General features: G+C 39.1%; 1 protein-coding gene across 5 annotated transcripts in view; it reads left to right on the forward strand.

The window, feature by feature from the left end:
- The window catches only part of msi2a (musashi RNA-binding protein 2a), a 182700-nt gene that overhangs the window by 157187 nt on the left and 11465 nt on the right, over positions 1-14048 (forward strand). For 3 of the 5 annotated variants that reach the window (XM_058789219.1, XM_058789220.1, XM_058789222.1), the window contains one exon: positions 8264-8383. In XM_058789219.1, coding sequence (XP_058645202.1) covers positions 8264-8383 — 120 coding nt within the window. The remainder of the gene's footprint in view (positions 1-8263; positions 8384-14048) is intronic. The other 2 variants (XM_058789221.1, XM_058789224.1) reach the window with 1 other exon arrangement.

The raw sequence follows: 14048 nt of genomic DNA on the forward strand, positions 1-14048 counted from the left end.
TTGAATCTAGGGTTTGTCTTTCTTGCTTTCCCATACTTACAGATGTAATGTGCATCTTTTGGCAATTTTTGTTGTTGTTTTGCAGTAGTTTTAAAATGCTTCCTGATTTTACATGGCATGTAATAAAATGAAAGAGAATGAAGTATAGATATAGTGTAGTACTTTACCACCAAAATGTAATCCATACACTGCGTTTATATTTATATTAGGGCTGCTCGATTATGGCAAAAATCATAATCATGATTATTTTGGTCAATATTGTAATCACGATTATTTAACATGATTATGAGTGGGCCATATGACCAAAACCTTATACGAGTGATTTATTTAAAGATAGTGATACATATGAAATATATTTCCTGTAAATAAGGTTATTATTTATTTAATTATTGAAAATAATTAAACTGTCAATAATAAAAAAGCAAAGGACAAATACAATAGAATAAAAAGATACAAATGAAATAAACTGTGCTTTAAGGTTTTTTTTAATGCAAGTCTCAAGTAGTTAACAGCCAATGAATAATCAAATGTAAAATAAAAAAGCATAGTCTTCACTGTAAGAATTAAACTTGCTTTGTTTCTTATTAAAGCTACAAAAGTCCTTCACTCAAGAGCAGTGTGATTTAGAATTTTGTCTTTAGTTGTTTGATTGATATTAAGCACACAGTCTCAGCAGGAATATAACCCGCTGTCACTTTAAGAGCCGCACAGATCCAATTTACTGTTACACGTGTATTTTCATTCTCAACTCTTTACGTTCATTTACTACATGACTGACGAAGGTTTACATGACTAATCACTAAGCGCCGCATTTTAACACATTTTTGTGTGTATTTGACCATTTATGAGTGCAGCTTGACCTAAGGTTGACTTTACATGTCCGTGTTCTGTTCGTCTCCGAGCGCATGACAGAAAGGGGAGCCTGAGGAACAGCACAAGTTCTCTTTCACGCTTTTAAAAACATGAATAAATCTAATATACTTCAAAAAATCAAGCACATCCCATTTTGCAAAAGCCACATTACATGACTTTACTGATTTGCACGTGAAATTGATCTTTTATAGAGGAATGAAAGCACACCGCTGGAAAGGGAGGTGGAATGGGGCGCAATAATCTTATCTCGATTGTTGTATTTTCATAATCGTTGGAGGCCGAAATCGATATATGCACTGTATTTGGATATATATACAGTGGTGTGAAAAAGTTTTTGCCCCCTTCCTTTTTCTTTTTTTTTTTTTTTTGCATATGTCACACTTGAATGATTCTGATTAATATTACACAAAGAAAACCCGAGTAAATACAAAATGCAGTTTTGAAATAATGATTTCATTTGTTAAGGGAAAAAAGCGGTCCAAACCTGCCTGGCCCTGTGTGAAAAAGTAATTGCCCCCTAAATCTAATAACTGGTTGTGCCACCCTTGGCAGCAACAACTGCAGTCAAGCGTTTGCGATAACTGGCAATGAGTCTTTCACATCGCTGTGGAGGAATTTTGGCGAACTCTTCTTTGCAGAATTGTTTTAATTCAGCCACATTGAAGGGTTTTCGAGCATGAATGCACTGTTTAAGTTCATGCCACAGCATCTTAATCGGATTTAAGTCTGGACTTTGACTTGGCCACTCCAAAATCTTAATTTAGTTTTTCTTGAGACATTCAGAGGTGGACTTGCTGGTGTGTTTGGGATCATTGTCCTGCTGCATAACCCAAGTGCACTTGAGCTTGAGGTCACAAACTGATGGCCGGACATTCTCTTTCAGGATTTTCTGATAGAGTGCAGAATTCATGGTTCCATCAATTATGGCAAGTCATCCAGGTTCTGAAGCTGCAAAGCAGCCCCGGACCATCACACTACCACCACCATGTTTGACTGTTGGTAAGATGTTCTTTTTATGAAATGCTGTGTTGGTTTTACGCCAGATGTAACAGGACACGCACCTTCCAAAAAGTTCAACTTTTGTCTCATCAGTCCGCAGAATATTTGCTCAAAAGTCTTGGGGATAATCAAGATATTTTTTGGCAAATGTGAGACAAACCTTTGTGTTCTTTTTGGTCAGCAATGGCTTTTGGCTTGGAACTCTCACATGGATTCTGTTTTTGCCAAGTCTCTTTCTTATTGTTGAATCATGAACACCGACCTTAATTGAGGCAAGTGAGGCCTGCAGTTCTTTAGATGTTGTTCTGGGTTCTTTTATGACCTCCTGGATGAGTCATCTTTGTGCTCTTGGAGTAATTTTGGTAGGCCGGCTACTCCTGGGAAGGTTCACCACTGTTCCAAGTTTTCTCCATTTGTGGATAATGGCTCTGACTGTGGTTCGCTGGAGTCCCAAAGCCTTAGAAATGGCTTTATAAGCCTTTCCAGACTGATACAGGTTAACTATTTTGTTTCTCATCTGTTCTTGAATTTCTTTAGATCGCGGCATGATGTGTTGCTCTTTAAGCATGCTTCACTTTGTCAGACTTTGTCAGTTCTATTTAAGTGATTTCTTGATGCAACAGGTCTGGCACTAATCAGGCTTGTGTTTGGCTAGTGAAATTTAACTTAGCTTTCTAAAATAATGTGGTTAAATACAGTTCTTTCATGATTTAACAGGAGGGGGCAATTAATTTTTCGCATAGGGCCAGGTAGGTTTGAAGAGCTTTTTTTCCCTTAATAAATGAAATCATCATTTAAAAACTGCAATTTGTATTTACTTGCATTATCTTTTGTGTAATATTAAAATTAGTTTGATGATCTGAATCTTTTAAGTGTGACAAATATGCAAAAAATGAAAAAACAAAAAACAGGAAGGGGCAAAAACTTTTTCACGGTACTGTGTGTGTGTATATATATTTTTTCATGTGTATATATTTTTTTTAAAATATATAATGTATATCATCTATATACTTAATAGACAGACAGATAGATAGATAGATCGATAGATAGATAGATAGATAGATCAAAGACAAACACCTGAGGCTCTAGCGTTTGCAGGTGAATTATTTTTTTTTTTTTTACTCGTTCTCATCATAAATCTCATCATAAAAGCTCTTCAGATCTTCTCAAGTAACCCACAGATTTTGATACTAAGCTATGCTGCTCTAGTAGTCCATGTATTTCCTAGCTGTCTGGAGTTGTGGTTTTTTTAAATGCCTAAAGATGTTTCTTAAGTGTTGGGTGAAGGCCATTAAAATGCATAACAAATTAGAAGTGTTTACTTGGGTAATAATGAGGTGGCCTTGCTAATTGATACAAAGTGCTTCTAGCTAACAAGACAGGCTGCTCGTTTAAAGGGCGGAGTCCTTCCTGCTAACACCCTGAGATCCTCGAGTCCTCAGTGGATCAACATTGACACCTGTTACCCAGAAACCCTAGAATATTTCATAGAATTTTTTGTCATATTTCACATAAATTATTTTTTTTTTTCATGGAAAGTAGTCTTCGCTATACTTTACACATTTAAAATCTTCACCTAAGGTCAGCAGAAACCATAATCCTGGAAACATTTCCATTAGAAACAGGCCAAGCGCTTCGGCTCTTTTGTGCCTGGGCAGGGAATGATTTATTTTCGACAACAAAGTTCGGCCTGCTTGATCGCGTTCTGGCACAAAGGCCCGATCTGTCGAAAGATGCAGAGAGATGGTTTTGTTTTATGATTAGATGAGCGGTAGGAAATGCGTGTCACCTCCGTGACATCTGCTTCAGAGCGGTGCAACTATACTTCTCTCCATTACACACACACTTACACACATGATTCACGGCCCATATGTTTCCAAAACAGAAAGATTGGTGAGATGAGATCGTACTCTTGTTGGAGTTGCGCAATCGTCTCTTATTACGGTGTGGGGCGAAACTCATGGCTGGCTGGTGACGTTTGAAGGTTTTGTGATGTCCAGGGATCTTTCTGGAGATTTCTACTCCCCCCTTCATCGTTAAGTTTAATGGTGTATGAAAGGGCTAAAAAAAGATTGAGCCCTTTAATCTGCCTGGCAAAATGACTTTTTGTCCCCTAATCAAACGTCAGAAGACTCTCACAATGAAGATCCAGCACAGTAAATGGTTTCATTTTGGCCAAAACCTCTCTCATATGAAAACTGATCTTAGTTTAGACACCTGTGCACAAAAAACCCATTCATAATGGCTCTTCTGAGCGTTCACACTGTCGTGTATGAACCAAAGAAGTGTTTATACGTATGCGTGTTGTGTTCTTCATATAGACACCACCTGTGCCAAAGGCTCCTGAGATTCCACCTTTGATATCGCATGAAAAGTATTCGCAAAACTACAAACAGCGCATCATTTTTTTTCATATGGACAGCAACAACAGGTCACTCGCTGCACAGATGAAAAGAGAGCCAAGGCTGTTGCCTTTCCCAGCTCTTATTATGGCAGCTTTCATTGTTTTTATTTTCCTTTCAAAGTGGGCAATGAAGGAAAGATGAAGGCGCAGATTTTGTCATTTCACAGCTCCGTGTTGCTTGATAGGACACAAACCGTGTGTGGTGTGGGCTCACATCAGATGTATTTATAGCCTAATTTCAGGACATGTGGCTCTTTTCAGCAGCTGTTTCCTAAAGCAGGGTAACTCTAGCATAGTCAGACTGAAAGAACATTTTTTTTCTCTGTGTAGCATCAGTTATACTGCTTAATTGTAAGAAATAGATGTAAGAACAGTCTGTTTTGAAGGCATTTCTGGCTGATTTCTAGGGTGTTCTGTGTGAAACTGTCATTGTTCTTCAGGTCTCATGTAGGATTCAAAATTCCTTCTTTCTCTTCTTCTTCCTCCTGTCAATGTCCCTCTTCCTCTTTCTTTCAGTGTGGTAGACGCCTTCTGCGCTCCCTCAGGGTCCATTTGTGTGGTTTTTACGGTACCCAGCAGGCTCTGGAGGAAGCAGGGAGAGCAATGTCCTTGTGCCCTCTCAGCAGGGTTTTTCTCTCCCATCAGCCCATTCGCTGGAGCAGATTCAAATAACGCCATAAAACTGAATGCTAAATGTTGGTGTTATCTCGTCTGTAATGAAAAGCCCATGAAATTGATTTAATGCTGCAGCGCCTCTCTCAAGCAGCCTCTCACAGCGGAAACACAAAACAATGAGCCTCCGAGATCTAATAATTAACCCACCTAATCCGGCAAAGTTAATCTCTCGCAAGAACTTTGTTCCAGCGTTAACTTTGACGAAGGGAGAGAGGCCACTGGGGGACAGAAGATGCTGTGCAGAGAAAGAGACGAGGGGGCGAAAGCAGCACAAATGACTTGTGACACTTTGGTGAAGGACACTTGTGCTCGGCAACAGCGAGCAGAGCGAAAGAGAGGCAGGGACGCATGACCTCCATTAGCATTAGCATACTGATTTGTGTTTTGTGAAGAGATTAATGAGCTGAGGAAAGAAACAGGAAATGACATGCGTAATTTAAACCACAGAGACCACAGAGGTTTGGTATTATCTATAACCATCCTTAATCTGCTGTTTTATTTTTGCTACTTTTATGGCTTTTTTTTTCTTTTTTGTGCCGCACAAACTGAGCTATTATATACATGCCTACATCATGATTTGTTTTTTAAATTGAGTATCCATATGAGTTTTCCTTTTGATTTTATTATTCATTTTTTCCCCATTTATTTTTCCATTTATTTGTCTCTTTTTATTAAGGTTAGGCATATGTCAACTATTTTTCATTTTTTTATTGACTGGCCATATGGCAAATTTTCTCTTAATTTTATTCTTTTTTTTTAATGTTTTTATGTAATTTGTCATTTTAAAAAATATTTAATCTAATTTATTTTTGATAGTTAATTTTTGTTTCATTTCCTTTTATTATTCATTCACTGAGTTACCAGTCTCAAATCTTTACCTACTAAGCCACTCTACCCAGAAGTGGGTAGTAACGAGTTACATTTACTTCATTACATTTACTTGAGTAAATTTTTGAGTATATTTAAAGATGGGTACTTTTACTCTTACTCAAGTACATTTTTGGTGAAAAAAACGGTACTTTTACTTTGTTACTCTGGGAGACGCTCCTCTCGTTACTTTATCTTAATGCAAAGTTAAAAATAACTTCAATTTATTCGAATCGCACCGTCTACTTTTCTCTGGGCAATGAGCGATGTCCGTTCGCGAATGATTCATTCTTTTGAATCAATACTGTTCAAAGGCTTGATCAAACCAGTTGGCAGACCGGTGAATCGGTTTGCGAATCAGTTTGAATGATTCGTTCAGTTCCCTGCCGCACGCGCAGAGTTGTCTGAAGCGATTCTCACTCAGAGTTGTAACATCGAGAGCGTTGAAGACGTGGCTTTGGATCTACAGTCAATTGAAAGCAAATCTGCAAAGGCTATTGTTTGCTAGCTATGAAGATCTTTAGCCTGTTACTGTAGATGAACACCGCATGCGCTGTCTACGGTTCCACAGGTATAGATAGGCTACATTCGATTACAGTAGGCTGCACGATACCACTATGACATTACCAGTTTGTTATACATGTAGCTTATACATTAAATACAATGTACATAATTATATACATTAAATAAGCTGTCACAGACGGTATGAAATGAACACCCGCCAAACAGGCGTTAGTGCATTTGTTTCATTATGTTCAGATATTCGGTAGCTGTCATGTGAGGAGTTTTCACTCTTCTCCGTGTCAGAGGCTAAAAATTATATAAAATTGATATACTTTAAAATATAATTTTAATTCAGTGATGCAAATCAGAATTTTCATCAGCTGTTACGTCAGTTTTCAGAGTCATATGATCCTTCAGAAATCATTCTAATATATTGATTATTACCAGTGTTGGAAACAGTTTTGCTGCTTAATATTTTTTGGAACCTGTGACATTTTGTTCAGGATTCTTTGATGAATAAAAAGCTAAAAAGAACAGCATTGTTAATAAATCAACATATTATGATTTCTGAAGGATTATGTGACACTGGCGACTGGCGTAAAGGCTGATAAAAATTCTGATTTGCATCACTGAAATAAATTACATTAAAAAAAAATTTTTAATCTTTTGAACGGCAGTGTGTGTATACATGTATGTATGTATGTATGTATGTGTGTGTGTGTGTGTGTGTATGTATATATATAACTATTCAGACTATTACTTTTACTTTTACTGGAGTAAATATTTCAATAAGTACTTTTACTTTTACTTGAGTACAGTTTTTGGGTACTCTACCCACCTCTGACTCTACCTTCTGAGTTGTGGGTTACAGTCTGGCGTAATGACATGCTGTAGATGGGCGTTAGACCCCCTTGTAAGTCTTTACTGCTCTGATGAGCAGCTGTCAGACGCAGATACACGCCTTCGTTAAAGTGCCGGGACTGTAATTACATTTGTTATGAAATAATAGAACCGTAGATACTCTGGCCTGGTGGGTTTTTAGTTGGCTTCTACAATCATGATGATTATGTTTGATTACATTGTTTGAACACTGAACTCGTGACTGTTGTTAAATATGTAGATCCTTCAGAGGTCTCGATTTACCACAAACAAATTGCATGCTGTGAAACACAATGCCATTCAACAGAGTTTGCCTGGTTGTTCAGTATTTAGTACAAATCATCAACGGCTGATTAATTTTTTCTCATAAACTTCGAAGAAGCACATTAAAATGAATACACACACAGTCATTATTACCTGCCATTATGGACCTTAAAGAGAACCGCATGTCCTCTGATGCTTCTCAATGAGATAATAGGCACTCAGTTGCAAGCAATTAATCCCACAATCCTCTGCTCTCAGCTCTGCTCTGTCCGCTCATGCTCCATGTCCACTATACAAATGATCATACTGATGGATTGAGCTCTGATGCATCTCAGTCAACTCTACTAACACTTGAGGGAAGACAGGCGCTGTGTTAAATCCTCTAGTGGTGTTTGGGCAAACAAGTACATTTTTCCTCCCAGTGGAGTAATCGTTTTTATAAATAACCATAATTCTGTGCTGCTCGCCTCACATTAGAACTTTAATATGTTGCATTTTTCTGAGCCGGTGTATGAAAGAAAAAGCTGATGGTCCCTCCATGTGCAACGTGTTCCTGTGCTGTCTGTAATTAAAATGTTGCCAGGAAAGAGAGAGAGAGGCTGTAGATCAGTCCTGCTAGCACCACTTTAAACGAGTAACTATATTTGAGTTCTTTTGATTTATATGTAATTATTTGAATGATGTAGCATCTGTCCTGTGTGTTGCGTTAGTGTGAATAGAGATGTTCTGCTACGTTCATGTGGCTGTAAATTTCATTGAGATGAAGAGCACTAGTAAATCATTTTCTTCTCTCGTCAGGTTTTCCAGCGACGGCGTACGGACCCGTGGCAGCAGCAGCAGTGGCAGCAGCGCGAGGCTCAGGTAGGGCGACCCGGGGAAGAAGCGGCTACATGGCGTACCCACAGAACGCAGGGCCAGGTAAACACTCTTTACCGCCTGTGTTCTGAGTGGCCACTGCTCCCCCCTGCCGAAAAACACACACACTCACCTTCACTAGTGTCCTGTTTCACATTATTCACTCGTCATGTGCCCTAATCTGTCATTTCATAGCTTCCATTGCATCCTTGTTGAACAAGATGAATCTCTCTGCTATGACTGGCTACAGACTGTTCTCTGCTTAGCAACCTTCCCAGGTTAATGCCAATCAGTAGAGGGCACTGCCAAGAGCAGATCCAATCTTGAACCTGAACTTTACTGTGGCCTGGGAAGTGTTTGTTTTAGTGCCCTCTGATATGAATGACTCTGACTTTGTAGCGCTATATACAGGAGTGTATTCATCTCAGGTGATCTAGAATCCTTACCACTCTCTGTCAAGAGTTTGAAGTGATACAGGTTTAAGAGTAGTCAACATGTAGAGATGTGCAATGTTCAGAATTTAATTGAAAATGGCTTTTTGAATTGAGCTAGCAGACAGGGTGCAGAATTGCATTTCTAATCTAAGTGGAAATAAAATGATTTTAATTCAAAGAGATTCAAATAACTAATTTTAACTAGAAAAGCTTCAAATGCTTTTCTAGTTAGTTTGAAAGTTTTGTAAAATTTTTAAAAAGTTCCATGTTTTAAAATGAATTGATAGGTAGAAATTTGAAATGTCAACTATAGAAATTTCTATTTGGTTTATGTATTTCATTATATTTTATTTTTATTTCTTTGCAATTTGAATCCTTTTTACTGTCATTGCTTTTCAACTTTCTGTGGCTCATTGCCAATTCAATTTAATTCAACTTCACACTCATTCACGGAAAGGGAGTAAATTCTGAATTTGGCCCAGCCCTGGTTTCAAGATAAGTGTGTTGCTGTGAAAAGCATTATGGGAAGTGTCCATAGTTTAAATAGTTAAAGACGCTTCTGAAACGTGCCACAGCTTATACACTGGTATAAACACAAGCATTGGCGGTCAGCCACAATCAGGTCCGGTGGCCATAATGCTCTACAGACGTGTGCAGTGTAAATAAAGGGTTATCCAAGCTTTAATGCCAAGGAAAGTTCCTTATACTAGCATTGTGCCACCAATGCTTGTGTAAGCGGCCACATGAGGGGTTTCATTTTTTTTTTGAGATTATAGTACATTAAAGAATGATCATGTGACTTTTACGTACACCAGGTGACCTGTAAACGCAAAAAAGCCATTTCCATTGCAGTTTTTCGAAATATTCCTTTTTCGTATTACCTGAAAGACCACCTCATACGATCACAAAACCTTTTTTTGCGATATATGGGAGTTTTTGCGAAATTGACGTGTTTCCATTGGGCGTATTTTGCGTATATGAAGTATAAAGACGCACATAGTATGTAATGATACGTCATGTAAATTGTCGGATAATCATTGGATGCACTTCTAAAGGTCAGATATGGTCAAAGTTGAAATTGTTGAATTTAAACATAACATTAAAACGCTTAAACTGCTTGCAACACTGTGCCAGGGTACTGCTGCAGATACGCTCAATAGAGTTCAGAGCACTGGAGAATGTTAAATTAAGTCATGTCTCAACAGTAATGGTGCTCCAACAATAACATGAGAACTTTATACTACAGCTTACAGACTAAACATCTCAAAGACTTGATAACACACTGTAGTTGTTACCTTTCAGTTGGAGTTTATTGGCCTAGTACGACTGCACTTAAGAGGAAATTGTCTTGGTGAATTGCTTTCACGAATGCACTCAAGCCCTCATCTAAATTCTGCAGTGCCCTTTTTACTGCCGTTTCCTGTTAAAGTGAGAGTTTCAGTGATTCAGGTGGAGGTCTGTCTCCCTGGACCTGACAGAGCGAAGGGAGAGACTGTTGGTTCCACTGGGGCCTCCTTCACGGGAGCCTCACAGCCTTCTGGAGGCATATCTCCCTGGTGCACGGCAGTGGCGGCATGTGTCTCCAACTGATGTGCCTCGTCCTTTCCTGCTTTGCTGAGACATCTCCCTCTGGATCTCTCTGTCCCTTTCAGAGCAAGCAGTGGTCTCTCAAAGGAGGATCACGGGATGCTTGTTTTTCCAGAGGTTGCCATATGCGAATTGATCTATTCCTGATCGTTAAGGCAGAAAGGATTCCTGTGTGTGTGTGTCTCTCTTTTAGTTCACCTCATCGTGTGCAGATTTTCTTTTCTCACCTTTCCATCCCCCCATCTTCTATTTCCATCTCTCCTCCTGTCTTTATCTCCTCTTTCCCCAGTGAGTTGGTAGTTGTCGTAAGACACTAACAGATCAGTGGAAAGTGATGAGTTTGCTCAGCAGATGGAGTGCAGTGGAGGCAGTTTCCTGTGCCCTGGTGAATTGTGGAGTGTGCAGTGTTGAGCTATGTTCTTTTGAATAAGCAGTCCTGTGTCAGTGCTTTTTCAATGGCCAGCGGTTGCTGCATTTAACCCCAGTGTCCTACCAAATCTGCTGGTCTTCATTTTTTTCCACAGAGCTGTTGGTGCTTTGAAACAAAACGCAGCATGGGTTCGGGTCCGTTCGTGTTAATTAACAGATAGAAGCATGGTAGTACTGCAAGGTTGTATTTGAGGGAGCAGATGAGATGTGTTACGTTCTGCTCTGCTACAGTGGGCCGCCTGCCCGCTTGCCCGGCCATGAAGATGCTCCTGTTTGGCAAAATACCTCACATTATCTGAGATCATTATCCATTTCATCCCAACAAGCTCTGTGAGCCTTGAAAAGCATCTCTGTGGAGGGCTGTTTTGGCTCGTGTAAATGAGGTGAGATTAAACTACAGGCCCAGGTTCCCCACTGCATTAGCTCCTGCTGGACTGCATGGACGTGATGTAAATCCCCTGGAAAATTTAATAAAAAATGCACCTGAAGATACAGCAGCAAAGCTCCCCATCAACAGTCCCAGAATGGTTCGCTCTGCTGAGACCCTGCAAAGCTGAAGCCACTGTGTTTCACATTAAAGCTAGAGTCTGTTCATATGGTTTGTATGAAGGAATCATACAAATTGATACCTTCTAAAGTGGTAAAGAGCAGTAGTCTTCTGCAGAGTCTTCTGCACTTTGACGCCAATTTAAAAAGTCTAGACTATGAATTTATTATTTAAAACAAAAATATTTTTAAAAGTATAATTTCATCATTGTTTTTATGTTTAATATAACATTTTTTAAAAATTATTTTAAGAATATTTTTTACATGTATTTAAATGTAAATTTAAAAAAATTATTATTAGTATATTGTATTCTGTGTAGTATATTTATTTTTAAAATTATGTAACATTCTAATTGTTTAAAATGTAGGACTTTAGAACACTTTAAGAGAACACAAAAAAACTAGATAACTCTCAACTTTCAGTTTCCTCAACAAGAAGACTTTAGAAACTGTCACTTAAAAAAAACATTAGGTGCATGATGGGTGTCTTCCTGCTGTGTGCATCTACAAATCATAACGCTCAGTGTCAAAAGCTTTGTAACTGAGCCGTCACTAATTTAGATCTACCGGCCTGGATTTGTGAGGTTACTTTGTCATTCAACCAGAGAAAAGCATTGAGAGAGACCTGAGAGCACGCCAGAAAATGCCCGAATAAATCATGTGTTAAAATTCATTAGCAAAGCCTTTCTGAGCACCAAAATGACAAGACATTAAATATGTATTATTTATTAAATGTCGTCACTTACGGAAAAGGGGTTCTAGTGATGTTAATTAGCCCGCCGTTCGGTCAAAAAGGACTGTTTTAAATGGAAAGTGAAAGCTAAATCCAGGCACGGGTATTTTTTTTCCCCCTTTCTAAATTGACTTTAGGTGGAAATGAAGAGGCTAATTACAGCTGCTCTGAAATTCAAAGCTAATTTGGGGGCCAATATGACGGACTAACTGACAACCACCATGAAGTGGCTTGTTGGAATGGCCACCAGGGATTTGATTTATGTGTGTGTGGATAATCACACACTTGTTCACTGATACACTCTTAACCAGCTCAACCGCATAAGTGGCAGAGGAAAGACACTGGCCTGTGTTTTATTGTGAATGTGATCGAAAGCTCTTAGACTGTTTGACGTGTGTGTGTGTTAGTGAGAGAGAGAGAGGCAGTTTGAGGTCACTTCTGTGATCTGGTAAAGTGGAAGCAAGGGGAGCCGTTATCCACTCAGAGAGAGCCGCCCCACTGCTGACTGCATGCAGAGATACGGAGGAAAAAAGGGAGAAAGAAAACAAGTAGAACAGTGATGACTAGAGTTGTAACTTCATACGAGTCCTTTCTGTTGTTCAGGAGAGAGATGGCGAGAGTGAAAGAGAGGGGAGGGGGGTAATTATCGTCAGAAATGAGGCTCTGCGAACGATTCGCACTGCTGGGTCCGCTGATCCGGTCGCCACGGCAACGCCGACCCACTCATTTGTTTTGCAGATGAGTAATTACATCCAATTAGACTACCGAGAGAGTGAAAAAAGAGAAACAAATGGAAGAAGGGGTCTTTTGTTTCGCGCTGATAGCTGGAATATTAATAATTGGGCTGAAGATACGATCGGCAGTGATACTGTAACTAGGAGCTGAGCTGAAGTCTTCAGCAGTTCACACCTGAGAGCCTCACCTGCACACAATCTCACACACTCACTCGCTATCCTGTTTATAGTTGCTATGGAATCTAAGTAGTTGCTGTCAGGTGTTGAAGCCATTATGGGATTTCAATGCAAGGGCCCCATCAGGCCTCAGACTCTCTGCTGTACTGTCCGTGGAGTGCTGTTATATAGTGGTTAGGACTGATGACTAGAAGATTGCTGGTTTGATCAAGCCATTCGGTGAGCACTTAACCCCAGGTTACTTCAGTAAGGTCATGGTGGCATTCTATTCATTTTGATGTCTTTAAATTCAATATGTACATTTGTCATTTTATTTATTTTTATTACTTAATCATTAATAATTATTACGAAGTATTATTGTTATTTAAGATTTATTGTAAAGGGTTAGTTCACCCAAAAATGAAAATTCTGTTATACTCGCCCTCATGTCGTTCCAAACCCATAAGACCTTTCATCTTCAGAATACAAATTAAGATATTTTTGACAAAATCTGAGTGCTTTCTGATCCTGCAATAGACAGCAACTCAACTACCATGTTTAAGGCAATAAAATAATCCATGTGACATCAGTGGTTCAACCATAGTTTTATGAAGCTACGAGAATGTGAAAAGAAAAGAAAAATAATGACTTCATTCAACAATTTCTTCTCTTCCGTGTCAGTCTTCGATGCATGTTCACGACAGTACCACGACACATGCATGTGATGCTCTTGATGCAGGAGCCGGTGTTCTGACGTAGAACCTGAACTGCTGCGCATTTTTTATTAATTTTTTTTCAGACATGTTTACGAAGAGTTCGACAGAGCGGATGACTTGCAATTTTTTGCCCAACCTTCCTTTTTTGAATCAGAATATACAGACAATGAACTAAGAGAGATGGACGTTCTGTGTAAGAATGCCGGCTCCTGCGCCAGCACCACACACGTCGTGATACTCTCATGAACGTGCAGCTGAGACTGACACGGAAGAGAAGAAATGATTGAATAAAGTAGCAATTTCTTTTCTTGGCACAGAAAAAGTATTCTTGTAGCTTCATAAAATTACAGTTGAACCACTAATGTCACACGGACTATTTTAATGATGTCCTTG

Source organism: Onychostoma macrolepis, chromosome 10, assembly GCF_012432095.1.
Source record: "Onychostoma macrolepis isolate SWU-2019 chromosome 10, ASM1243209v1, whole genome shotgun sequence".
NCBI classification, from domain to species: Eukaryota; Metazoa; Chordata; class Actinopteri; order Cypriniformes; family Cyprinidae; genus Onychostoma; species Onychostoma macrolepis.